At 58.5% G+C, this 13,055-nt stretch overlaps 1 protein-coding gene across 8 annotated transcripts in view; it reads left to right on the top strand.

The window, feature by feature from the left end:
* Positions 1 to 13,055, top strand: part of Tnrc18 (trinucleotide repeat containing 18) — a 93,622-nt gene that overhangs the window by 36,367 nt on the left and 44,200 nt on the right. For 6 of the 8 annotated variants that reach the window (XM_046453719.2, XM_046453723.2, XM_046453721.2 and 3 more), the window contains 6 exons: positions 4,339 to 4,441; positions 4,674 to 4,879; positions 5,280 to 5,426; positions 5,943 to 6,133; positions 7,265 to 7,694; positions 8,792 to 9,784. In XM_046453719.2, the coding sequence (XP_046309675.1) occupies positions 4,339 to 4,441; positions 4,674 to 4,879; positions 5,280 to 5,426; positions 5,943 to 6,133; positions 7,265 to 7,694; positions 8,792 to 9,784 (2,070 nt within the window). The remainder of the gene's footprint in view (positions 1 to 4,338; positions 4,442 to 4,673; positions 4,880 to 5,279; positions 5,427 to 5,942; positions 6,134 to 7,264; positions 7,695 to 8,791; positions 9,785 to 13,055) is intronic. The other 2 variants (XM_046453724.2, XM_046453720.2) reach the window with 1 other exon arrangement.

Below are 13,055 nucleotides of genomic sequence, written 5' to 3'. Positions count from 1 at the left end.
GAGGGATCCAGGGCCTGGGTTTCTCCAGCTGCATCTCCCAGGAGTGCTGTTTTCAACACCAACCTAATGCCCCAGTGGGTCCCCCTGGGTCTCAAGTTGTATCTTCCACAAGCCATGCCCCTGCTCCTGTGTGGGGATGTTCCCTTACCCTCGGTGCCAGGTGTCACTCCCCTGGAGCACCTTTGGTGGTGCGACTCCATCTGCTCTCTGCTGTCCTGTGTCCCAGGACAGCCCCAGCGCCTTTGGATGTTGGGTCCAGAAGTAGGTTCTGTGTGCTCCTGGAATTTCCTTTCTCTAGCAGAGATGGCTGAGAGAGGGCTGCCTTCTGAATATTGGCTGACTGACTGAATGAGCTGATTGCTGGGGGTGGAGATCCCTGGAGCCAGGGAAACCCCACGCTCGTGACTTTGGGGGTGTCTGTGGTAGTACCTGCCTTATTTGGGGATTGAAGCAATGAGCAAAAGCCTTCTTATTGCAGACGGTCAGCTGGGTGGTGGACAAGCCTCTGCTTAGAGGGTTTAGGGCTGTGGACCCCCCCCGCCCCCCGCCCAGAGGCAGCCGAGCATTTGGGTCCTGTGATGCAGTGTGGTACCTCTGTTGGCTCATGGTCTTCAGAGCCCATCTCAGAGTCCAGGGCACCAGCCTGTAACTGGGAGGCCTGTGCCCGTGGGGTCATGAGCATGTGTATTCAAGAGAAGAGTATGAGAGAGAGGAAGGGTGTGGCCAGGGTTTGAGATGGCACTCTGGGGATTTGCCTTTTCCTTTTGGTGCTGATGGCTGAAAAGTAGGTGGCTGGATTCTTTGTGTCCCTAAAAAGTCCTGTAAGCAGGGGTGCTCTCCCTCCAGTCAGCCTGGCCACGGGTGCTGAGAGGCCTTGCAGGGAGGCTGGGCCCAGGGCACCCATGCACCCGTGAGGGCCTGGGCTGTCCCCCAGCCAGTTGCCAGCTGGCTTCCAGGCACCTGGGCCCTGGCCACTCTGCCTCTTTACTTTTGGGAAGGAGCTACCTTGGTACTACCCCTTGCAGCTCTGTGGCCTTGGATAAGAGGCTGAACCTCTGGGGCCCCTCAGGTCATCTCTGTTCCTGGGCGCCAAGTGTGTGCTGAAGGGTACCCAGTAGGCGCTTCATAAGTAGCCTTCCTTTGCTCAGACACACGTTGGGGTCTTGGGTCATCTGATGGTGCATGCAAGTCTGAGCTCCTTCTGGAGGACACGGGGCCTCACAGGATCTGGGCTTCCTTCCAGGGCTCTTGAACCCTGAGATGGACTAAGAAGGCCATTCCTAATTCTCAGCCCAGTGTGGCCTGTTCCCGCGATGCCCGAGAGGCCCAGCAAGTAAGAACCTTTGCTGCTGTTTAGCAGACCACTTTTACGTGCCAGCCACCCCATGAGGACCCTGTTGTCACCTACTGCCTTGCCAAGGAGGAACTGTCACTGTTCTGCGCACAGACGGGCCGGCGGAGGCCTGCGGGGATGAGGTGGGACCTGCCTCTCCACCTCTGCGTTTGCTGTCATCTCCTTGGTAGAGGCAGGGTGGCCAGGCCTGGGTGTGAGGGCCGTGAGACTGTGCCACCCTGCTGTCACACTGTGCAGAGCTGAGGTTGCAGCAGGTCTGAGTGGTGCTGGAGACCAGTTGGTGAGACGCTCAGATGGTGTCCAGGTTGGGGGTTGCCCTGGGAGCTGGTCTCCCTCTGAGCCCTGCGCATGTAATGACCAAGGTATGGAGCACGTGACATGGGAACGTGTGTTGACTGCCAGTGGTGGCCTTTGCCAAGGGACACCCCGCCCCTGTCAGCCCTGGGGTGGGACTGGGCTGCCAGACAGGCCTGCAGCAAGCAGTTGCTGTGACATGACTACCAAGGGCCCTTGTCACCCATGCCCACCCCGGGCTGGCTCCATATGTGGTGGACAAGACCCCCTGAGACCCTCATCCCAGCTGATGTTAGTTGTGGGACCTGGGCAGGTTTTATTGTCTCCCTGTTCCTCAGTTTCCTCATCTGGAAGGTAGGGGAGAGGATTGGGACCTGCCTTCTGGGCTGGTGACACTGGAACGTGCCTGGAGTTCCCAGGAGGCAGCTTGTAAATGCCCTCTGTTGGGCATCATGCTGGGGAGGGAGGGGGCTGCTTGAACCAGGGCGGAGTCCGGGTCTGGCGGAGCAGAAGACAGTGAATGGCAGCGCTGGCTGCTGGAGGGAGACAGCAGGGGAGTGGGAAGGAGGAGTGGTTCAGGGGAGGCTTCCTGGAGGAGGTGTGGTGTTTGTAACCGAGGTTGAGTCGTCCAGGGAAAAGGTGCTCCAGGTGGAGGGAGCCGCATGTGTGTGGCCCCGAGGTAGGGAAGGGATGCAGAGATGCTGCAGGCACGTGGGCCAGGGCAGGGGATTGGTTCTTTGAGGGGTGACGGAGGGGAGCTGGTTTAGAGGCCACTGGGAGCCATAGACTGATGAGGTTGGACCTGGGGCCAGTTGAGCTCAGCCTGTTTCTTTGGGAGACCAAATGGTTTGAAGGGAGTAGCCTGAGGCTCTGTCCTAGGGGCCCTGAGGTTGGGGGGTGCTCCAAGGCGGGGCTGGCAGACAGGTTTCTGGTGGCAGGTGGCACCTGGGATGGGAAACCCCTGAGACCATGGGCCGTTAAGCTGGGCAGTGGAGAAGGTCAGGGAGGGCAGAGGCCCCAAGGCAGAGCCCAGGCTACACTCCAAGTGCCTGCCCTTCTGGGGACACCAGGAATACTGTGCCCACAGCACGTCCCAGACTCCAGAGACCAGCGGACATGAGGGCAGCCTCCTCAGGTGGCCGAGCCCCTGCCACATGCTCTGATTTCTTGGCTCAGCCGTGGACGCTGGGACGATTCTTCCCGGGCCTGTCGCTGCCTGTCTGGGCCACGGCTGCCCCGTGGAGTCTACAGGCAAAGACCTTCTGGACCTGCCATTCTTCCACTTGGTCATCCTGCTTGAGGGGGTTAGGTGGGCTCAGAACCTGCTTTGGTGTGGGAACTACGTGCCCTGCAGGCAAGGGTGCCCTGGCTGAGCCTCACCCCAGCTGCCCATGGCGCTGCCCTTCCACTTCCACAGTCCCTTTCTGCTTCCTGCCTGTCAGTGACTTTGCACTGAGTGAAATCTGCTTAGCGCCCCTGCTGACTGTGGCCTGTGCAGAAGCGATTCAGTGGGGGGCCAGGGATGCGCCTTGCCCTGGTCATGCCTCCTGGGGCTTCTCACAGGGTGGGCAGGGAGGCAGGCAGGTTGGGGACAGATGGGCTCCCTGGCCTGCCCTACCCATCCTCATCTATGGGACACTCACTTGCTGCTTAAAATGCAGTGGCACAGTGCAATCTGAGCGACTGGGGGAGTGGGGGTGGGGCAAGATTTGAAGCAGAAGGATTGCAAGTTCAAGGCCAGCCTCAGCAACTTAGTGAGATCCTGTCTCAAAATAAAGAAAGGCGGGGATGATGCTCAGTGGTAAAATGCCCCTGGGTTCAAAAAACAGAAAGCACAGTGGTTCCCTGCTGGGCCCACCTCCAGAGCTGGGCAGCCTCTGAGGCTCATGTCAGGGGAGCCCATCAGCCCTTCCCCAGCTGCCTCTGATGATGGGTCCCCTCCCCACCTGAGACCGTCTGGCTCCCCAGAAAGCTTGATCCTCAAGAATTGGACTCTCGTGATTGTGCTGCTCCTCCTCTGCTCTGGGACTGGTGGTCCCCTCCTTCCTGGAATGAAGGGGATGGGTTTGACATCCCTGTCACCTGAGGGCTCTGCTCTTTGGAAGTACAGAAAGAGGGAGGTGAGGGGGATGCCTGATGGCAGTGTCCCAAGTGGGACTGTTGCCCACGAGAGTCCTGAACGCAGCTGCTGTAGACCCTGGTGACAGTGCCTCGGTGGAGTCCCCCTCTCCGCCACAACTCTGAGGCCTTTGCCCGAGGGGCTGGGCCCCCAAATCGGCTGCCGATGCTCCCGGCTGGGTCCTTGGGACCAGGGCTGATGGGTGTCCAGGTTGAACATGGTTTCTGGTTCTGTGTCGGATTTTACGATGTTTCATTATGGTCTCCATGGCTGTTGGTTTAATTCTGGTCACAGTTGTCTGTCTGCGTCCAGGACAGGCTTTCGCAGGGTGGAAGGGGATGGAGAGGAAGTTGCCAGGCACAGAGGACTCCGAGCCGGGTTGGAGGGAACCCCATGAGTCGTAAGGAATGGCATTCTGGGGAGAAGGAGCCACACAGATGGTCCTGGGGCATCATTGGGGGGTCTGAGGGGACAGGAAGGGCAAGACAGGTGGGAAGAGAGGCCCATGGGGCAGGGCAGAGCCTTAGTGCTTGGTGCTGGGGGGGTCTCACTGCTGCCTGGACCTCCCCAGGGCACGGCCGGGCTGATGATGACTGTGCGGATGACCGAGCTCGGCACCGAGAAGAGCGGCTGCTCGGGGGACGGCTGGACCGGGACCAGGAGAAGCTGCTTCGGTGAGGACTTGAGGGGACTGGGCCTGGGAGTGAGGGTGACTGGGTGACCCAGGTGGGCTTGGCCCCTTGACTACGGGACACTGTGGTGGTCCTCAGAACTGGAGCTGGTGTGGTGCAGGACCCATGTTGGGCCCCCTTCCGAGCCTGAGCAAGGCTACCTCACATGCTCCCCTTCTCTGCCTCGTGTTCCTGGGCTGCCTGCACTGTCTCCAATGTGTGTTTCCCCTTCCAGAGAAAGTAAGGAGCTGGCTGACCTGGCCCGCCTGCACCCCACCAGCTGTGCTCCCAACGGCCTGAACCCCAACCTCATGGTCACTGGGGGCCCGGCGCTGGCTGGCTCTGGCCGCTGGTCCGCTGACCCTGCTGCCCACCTGGCTACACACCCCTGGCTGCCCCGCTCGGGCAGCACGTCCATGTGGCTCACCGGACACCCCTATGGTGAGTGAGGGGCAGGGGTGCTTCTTTCCTTGCCTGGGGGAGGGCAGGTGGTGGGCGGGTGGTGGCTGGATACAGTGCTCTGCACTGGCCCCTGCCTTCCCTTGGTGGGGGCCTGGGCCAGGCTTCCTCCCCTCCCTCAAGGGGTGTAAAGGCCGCTGCCCAGAGGGGTTCATCTGCCTGTCTGCTGGGGAAGGTGCCCAGGGGGTTGGCTCTGTGGGCCTGTTTGCATTGGGCTGCTCTTCTGTCCCTTGGCTCCCTCTTCGAGATCTCAAGAGACTTGGAGACTAGGGACCTGGCCAGGGTAGGGGCTGGACTGTTCCCTGAGGACGGGATGGGCGAGGGTGGCCTTTGGATGAATTAGTCTCCTGGCACTTACGTGGGCCTGGGTCTCTCCTTCTAGGCTTGGGCCCCCCTTCTCTGCACCAGGGCATGGCTCCTGCCTTCCCACCCAGCCTCGGGGGTTCTCTGCCGTCCGCCTACCAGTTTGTCAGGGACCCCCAGTCAGGCCAGCTGGTGGTCATCCCTAGTGATCACCTGCCTCACTTTGGTAAGTGACCCCTGTGTGGTGGGAGGGGCTTTGGCTAGCCTTGCCCAACTGTCCCTTATGCCAAGGGCTGTGGCTGGGTGGCCCTGCACAACAGGGCGGGGAGCAGACAGGCCCAGAGACAACATGGCAGCCTCAGTGGTGTTCATATTACAAAGCCTTGAGGTTTTTGTTTTAATGGCTGCAGACCCAGAGACCCCACAAGTAGATCCCCCATCTCAGCACCCCCATACCTTTGGGGATCCAGTTTGCAGGCTACTGGGCAGAGTCCCCATGGTGGCCCTGGTATAACTGCAGATTTGAGGCCCTGTGAGGCCAGGGGACATCCTACCTGCAAGTGTGGACAGGGCCTCTGTCCCTGGGTCTGTAGTGTGGCTTTCTTGCTCCCAGAAGTGACCAGGGGCCACAGCTCTGCTCATCATGGCCGCTGCGTCCCCCTCTGGGAAACAGGGAAGGGCATCCCGGGCGCAGTGGGGAGTCAGGCCGCCGATGCAGCCCTCCATGGTCTGTTTCCTGCAGCGGAGCTGATGGAGCGGGCCGCCGTGCCACCGCTCTGGCCCGCCCTGTACCCACCGGGACGCAGCCCCCTGCACCACGCCCAGCAGCTGCAGCTCTTCTCCCAGCAGCACTTCCTGCGGCAGCAGGAGCTCCTGTACCTGCAGCAGCAGGCGGCCCAGGCCCTGGAGCTGCAGAGGAGCGCCCAGCTGGTGGTGAGTCCAGGGCCGCCTGGGGGGGAGGAGGACGGACCAGAGACGTCAGTGAGGACGCAAGAGGTGGCCTCTGAACAGGGAGGGGGCAGCAGCCCTGGTGTGGCCCCCCCAGGGAGAGGGAATAGTAGGCCCAGAAGTGGACAGAGCCTGGCGGAGTGCACAGGAAGCAGTGGGGAAGCCACTGGGTGGTCACTGCCTGCCTGGTGGCTCTGGGCTCCTGTTTGGGGGTCAGAGCAGGCTGCTGCTGGAGTTCCTGGTCCCATAAGGTAGAGTGCAGGAGGCGTCCCCATGTGAGGCTGGACTCCCTGAGGTCCACAGTCCTCTGTCTCCCTGAGGCGTTCTGGAGTGTCTGTTCTCTGCTTGGCATTGTCCCCTCCTGTCTCGGAGAGTGGCTGCTTTGAAGAAGGAAGCTAGGTGGTCCCCAGCCTGGGTTTCAATCTTAGCTCTGCTGGGCCTGGCTGAGTGTCCTTCAGCGAGTGGCTTCATCTCCCTGTTTTGCAGAACCTGAGGCGCTGGGAGTTGCTGTCACTGGGTTGTGGGTGGTGCTTTGGTGATTGTGGGAGTGGCCAGGACGGGATGCTGTGTGCTGCTGGGCCCCCAGAACACTGGCCAGTGTTGGACCTGCTTCGTCCCTCCCATTTGTCATAGAACGGAGGAACAGGCTCCTTCTGCCCTTTGGGTGTTTTTGGGACCCAAAGGTGATAATGCAGTGACGTGCCCAGCAGGTAGTGGGCGCTCTGTCACGGCTGACGCGCTCAGCACTCAGGTTCCGGGCACAGGGCAGCCCTCTCATCCTGAGGAGCCTCAGGCCCTCACCCAGCTCTCCCCGGCCAACCGCGAGGGTCCCAGCAGGGCCAGAATCTGGGTGGAGGTCCCTACCAGCCCTCGTGGGAAGGGACTTCAGGCCCACAGGGCCCCTCAGCCAGTGGCTGCCCACCTGCACCCGCCCAGCTGCCTGTCTTTGGAGTTCCAACCCTGCATTGTTACCCAGGTGCCCGGCAGAACGTCCATCTCAGGCCTGGGAAGGGGTGGGTGGTCTGGCTGAGGTTCTCTCTAGGCTGGGGACTTCGGGCTGGCAGGTACTGGGTGATGGCTCCTGTGTGCTGACCCTGCTTGCGGCCCCCTCCCCAGCAGGAGCGGCTGAAGGCCCAGGAGCATCGGGCCGAGATGGAGGAGAAGGCGAGCAAGAGGGGCCTGGAGGCTTCAGGCAAGGCCAGCCTGGCTACTGCTGGCCCGGGGCTGCTGCCGCGGAAGCCCCCTGGCCTGTCTGCTGGCCCCGCGGGCACCTATGGCAAGGCCATGAGCCCACCACCATCTCCCCGCGCCTCTCCTGTGGCTGCTCTGAAGGCCAAGGTCATCCAGAAGCTAGAGGATGTGTCCAAGCCACCCACCTACGCCTACCCTGCCACGCCTAGCTCCCACCCCAGCAGCCCACCGCCTGCCTCCCCACCGCCCACCCCCGCCCTAACCCGCAAGGAGGAGGCCCCTGAGAACGTGGTGGAGAAGAAGGACCTGGAGCTGGAGAAGGAAGCCCCCAGCCCCTTCCAGGCCCTGTTCTCAGGTAGGCCTGCCTCCTGCCTTCACTCTGGCTGCTGTAGCACCTGCCCTCCTCTGTTCCTTTGTTTGCTCATTCACTCATTCTGTCTCTGTTGAGCACCTACTGTGTACCAGGCCCACTGCTGAGACTCTGGGATGAATTCCTGTGCACACAGACAGACCCTGCCTCTCCAGGCTCCCCTCAGAGAGAGCCTGGGAAATGGCATCCTATTAGGATCCACTCCAGGAAGTTTTCTGAGCATTAAGCAAAACAAGACCTGTAGGCCTCTTCGCACACGTTGGTGCTGAGTTGTTGCACTGATAGTTCAGAGGCACCTGTTTTTGAGCAGCAGTACCCGCTGTGCTGGGTGCACTCACACACTCTTCCTGTGACACCAGAACCTATAGTGTGTGGCTTTAGGGGCTGAGACCTGTGTCCCCTGCCTGGGGGCCATTTACAGCATGAGCTTGTGCTTAGAAGGACTTGGTGTGTAATTCAGAGTCTGGAGCCAGTGCTGTGTGGGCCTGGGCAGGTGTCTGCCCTCTCTGGGGTAGTTTGGTCTGATGCTGGTGTTAATGCTGAGCATGTGCCTGGCCCCGGGAGTGCACTGATGCTCCTTCCCCTTTGTCCGGTTCCTGGGTGTCCTGGGTCTGCTGTGGAGAATCACCACATGTGGCTCCTGTTCTGAGGGAGCATGCATGTGGCAGTGGGGACTGAACAAGGTCACTGTTGTGCTCTGAACAACTACATCGTTGGTGTGGACCTCAGGGTCTGCTGGGCTGGAGCCCCTGATGCCGCTCAGAGTTTGGGGCCTTCCACAGCCTTGTTCAGCATTTGTTTCTGGTGCAGCTTCCCCCGGGGTGTGGAGGGGAGAGAGGGAAGGCTGCGGTTTCTGCCTTGGAGACAGCAAGATCCTTGGGGACAAGGTGGTGACGGGTTTTCTCTGTGTGGCCCAGACATGTGGAAGGGCCCTGGGATTTCTCGGGATCACCTGGAAACGCTCCCAGGCTGCAGCTGGCCCAGCAGGTGTGCCTGTTCTGCGTAGTGAGTAGGCGTTGGTGAGGACACGAGGGCTGTCTGAGCCCCGGTGGCCTCCGTGCTGACTCCTGTGTCCTTGGCAGATATCCCACCCAGGTACCCGTTCCAGGCCCTGCCACCACACTATGGCAGGCCCTACCCGTTCCTGCTGCAGCCTACAGCAGCCGCCGATGCGGACGGCCTGGCCCCTGACGTGCCGCTCCCAGCTGACGGGCCTGAGCGCCTGGCGCTCTCCTCTGAGGACAAACCCATCCGCCTGTCCCCCTCCAAGATCCCAGAGCCCTTGCGGGAAACCCCTGAGGAAGAAGCACTGGCTGATCGGGAGGTGAAGGCAGAAGTGGAGGACGTGGACGAGGGTCCCGCAGAGCTGCCCGCCCTGGAGTCACCACTGGCCCTGCCTGTCCCAGAAACCATGGTGGCTGCGAGCCCCGCAGGTGGCTGCGGAGGTGGTCTGCTGGAGGCCCAGGTGCTGAGTGCAGCCGGACCGGGCTGCCCCGAGGGCTCTGAGCACCCAGACTTTGCAGACGGCGCCGAAGCGCAGGTGGAGTTGCCGGGCAGGACAGAATCTGGTGCGGTCACCCTGGAGCTTGGGGGGCGGTTGACACCGGAGCCGCTGGTGGAGGCTAAGGAGGAGCCAGTGGAGGTGCCCCTGGAGGTGCCCATGGAGGTTCCTGTGGTGGAGGCAGAGCCGGAGGAAGGCCTGGCCCAGCCGGCCCTGAGCGAGCCCCAGCCCAGCCTGGAACTGCCGGACTGTGACCTGCCCACCAGGGAAGGACAGTGCCCGAGTCTGGAGGACCAGGAGGCTGCACCTGTGCCTGGCAGCACCTGCTACCTTGAAGAGGCAAGCTCCGAGCAGTTCCTGGCTGGCCTGGAGGACCCGCTGGCTGGCATGAATGCCCTGGTGGCCGCAGCAGAGCTGCCCCAGGCCAGACCTCTGCCCACCCTGGCTTCTGGAGTTCAGGCCTTGGAGAAACTGGAGGTGACCCAGAGCCTGGCCCTGGAGCAGAGCTTCCTGCAGGGCATCACCCTGCTGAGCGAGATCGCGGAGCTGGAGAGGAGGAGCCAGGAGGCGGCAGGTGAGCTTGATTGGCAGGGAGGTCTGGGGCTCTTTGAAAAAACATTTTTACTGGGGAATGAAATCCATCAAATTATACTGTTTTATTATGTATATGTATGAATATATTTTCACAAATCCCCCTCTACCCCCCCAAAAAAAGTTTTCATGTTTTTTTAGTAAGATGTTTTAACACCCCCAGAACATGGCTTATTCATTTTCATTTTTTAAGAATTATGGTAAGATACACATGACCAAATGTGTCCTCTCCAGCGTTTTCAAGTGTCCAGTTGAGTGGTGTTACATACGCTGGCTGTTGTGTGCAGCCAGTCTTTGGGTAGGTTTCCTGGTGGTAGAATTTTTCCTCTTTCCATCAGTGGTGTGTTTTGTATTAGCAGGATTCTTTGTGTTGCCAGGGACAATTCTCATTTAAATTGGTTTAGGCCAGGTGTTGTGGCCTACGCCTATAATCCCAGTGACCATGACTGAGGAGGCTGAGACAGGTGTATCACAAGTTCGAGGCCAGGCTCAGCAATTTAAGGGCCTCACTAAGCTGGTGTATGTAGTTATTCTAAAGTTCATCACAGTTTTTCTCTCACTAAAATAGTTCAATTCCCTTCATCTCTTTCGCAAAATAATAAATTAGAAAAGGACTGGGGATGTGGCTCAGTGGTTGAGTTCCTCTGGGTCAATTCCTGGTACCAAAAAAAAAAGGGGTGTGATACTGTAATCACAGCTACTGGGCTACTTGGGAGGCTGAGGCAGGAGGATTGTGAGTTCCAGGCCAGCCTCAGCTACTTAGACCCTGTCTTAAAATTTAAAAAGATGGGGATGTGGCTTTGTGATAGAGTGTTTACCTATTTGCCTAGTATGTGCAAGGTCCTGGGTTCATTCCCTAGCATCACACACACACATTTAAAAAAACGGGCAGGAGAGAACTTATTGGCTTATGGAATCAAAGTTGAGCAGCACTGGGTAATTTCAGGTATGGCTGGATCCAGGTGTTCAAACCAAATTGTAGCAGTTTCTCTTTTCCTGTGTCCCTACTTCCCCATCTCTCTCCTCCTCCCTCCCTCCCTCCCTCTCCTTGTTCCACTTTCTTCTCTGTTGGCCTCATTCAGGGCAGGCTCACTGCTATCTCATGGGGGCTCCAACAGTTCCTCCCAGCTCAGCTCAGCTCAGCTGCCTTTCAAAAGAGGCCACTCCTTTCCTGGCAGCTCTGGGGGAAATGCTGAGACTCTCATCTCATCTGTTGCCTGGGGTTCATGCTCTCTGCAGCAGCAGCAGATCCTGTGGCTGGGGAGATGGCCACACTGGCCATGCTTGGCCTCTGACCGGAGATGTCACCTCTAGGGTGTCAGGAAGGGGTGGTCCTCAGAAGAGCACACAGTGCCTTCAGCAGGAGGGGCCGTGAATTCTGGGCCGGGCACGAGGCTGAAGCAGAACAGGAAGCCAGGTGCTCCAAGTGTGTGTGGCTGGGGCGCTGGTGGCCGTGGCCTTGCTTGCAGGGAGCCCCCCCCCCCCCAGCATCCTTGGAGAGAGGATGAAGTCCTTGCCAGGGTTCTGTGTATTTTCCCTGGAACTTTTCCTGCACACCTGTACACGTTTTGCTTCTAAAATTAAACAGGACTCTGAAACCTGCCTTCTTCATTTAATATATTCTTCACGAAACGTTTTTCAAAGCTGTGGTTTTTAGAAACTTTTTTTTTTTAATGGGCTGCCTGCCCAGTTTTCTGTCTAGTGAAGGCCCTGACCTTTGACCCAGTCCCTGCACGGTAGCACCTGGTGACCTCACCCTTCACTGTCAGGTATTTTCATTTGCCTCCTTTTCTTCTTTCCAGTTACAGATAATGTGATGATATTCCTTGTAGGAGAGTTTCTGTCCCTATCTTGGATTTTCTGTGGGCTGTCTGCCCAGAGGTAGAATCCTTGGGTCATGACGGCCACTTTTTTTGCACATGGAGCCGGGGATGGAGCCCAGGGCCGTACGCATGCTAGAAAAGCGTTTTGCCAACTGAGCTACACCCTCAGCCCAGGTCAGGACACATGTTCAAGACTTTTTGATCCTCCTGGTCCCTAGGAAGCTCAGACAAGTGGAACCTCTCTGGGAGCGGTGTCCCTTTCACATGGGTACCTGGCATGTGCACCTGCTGTGTGGGGCTGTTTGAAAGTCCAGCACTGTTTTCCATTCACTAAAATAGTTAAGTGGAATTTTTTTTTTCCCCCTGGGGAAAAAATGGAAATTCCTTTATCCCAGTCACTGGGGGTGGGCTTTCTTTCAGTAGCACCTGAGGAAGGGCCAGAGGGTCAGGAAGTCGGGAGTTGTCAAGGAGGGGGCCACGCCTGGGGTCCCTGGTTTGGGGGCCACTGGCCACCTTTGTCCTCTTAATTTGTGCACCTGGCCTAGTCCCATTGGGGTCTCAGTGCAGATCTGGCTCCTGGGTCATCTCTGTGGTCCTAGAGCCATCCACGGGTACGTTGGTTTTCCAGGGCTGCCATCAAGATCTACCAGAGATTGGAGACTTTCTTGTCTCAAAGTTCTGGAGGCCAGAAATTCTGAGATCAGGTTGTGGGCACGGGGTAGGAATGGTTCCTGCTGAGAACTTGCCAGAGAACTGTTGGCTTTTCTCCTGGACTTAGTCTTCTCCCTGTGTGTCCCTGTCTTCACACATTCTCTTCTTATAAGGACAAAGTCCATATTGGATTAGGCTGCACCCTAATGACCTCACCTTCTTATTTTGTGGTACTGGGGTTGGAACCCAGGGATGCTCTACTTCTGAACTACATCCTCAGTCCTTTTTATTTTTGAGACGGAGTCTTGCTGAGTTGCCCAGGTTGGCCTCAGACTTGAGATCCTCCTGCCTCAGCCTCCCATGTCTGAGGGATTACACATGTGTGCCATTGCACCTAGCTAATGACCTTACTTTAACTTGATCATCTCTGTAAAAACCTTGTCTCCGTACTGTGGTACTTAGGGTTAGGGTCCAACATATGGAATTCGGGAGCACGCAACAAAATTGCAAACAAAAGAAGTGGGGGAAAAAAGTAGAAAGGAGAAAAAATAAAGTACACTGAGGAACACAACTGAACCCATGATGCCTGGCCTAGAGGCCACTTGGGTGTCCCTTGAATGTTGGTTGAGAGCCTAAGCAGGGCTGGCTTGTCGGAGGGAGGAGGAGGTGACAAAGTTGTAAAATAGCAACTGCCCCTTCTTTCCCAAGGACCTGGAGGGGGGTGGGCAGTCTCAGAGGTGTCATGTCAGGTGCCGCCCCCCCCCCCGCCCCCCCCCCGCC

Source organism: Marmota monax, unplaced genomic scaffold (assembly GCF_021218885.2).
Source record: "Marmota monax isolate L192 unplaced genomic scaffold, Marmota_monax_Labrador192_F-V1.1 WCK01_AAM20220418_F8-fsc00148, whole genome shotgun sequence".
NCBI classification, from domain to species: domain Eukaryota; kingdom Metazoa; phylum Chordata; class Mammalia; order Rodentia; family Sciuridae; genus Marmota; species Marmota monax.
The sequence above is the reverse complement of the archived record's forward strand: the minus strand, read 5'-3'. Positions and strand labels throughout refer to the sequence as shown.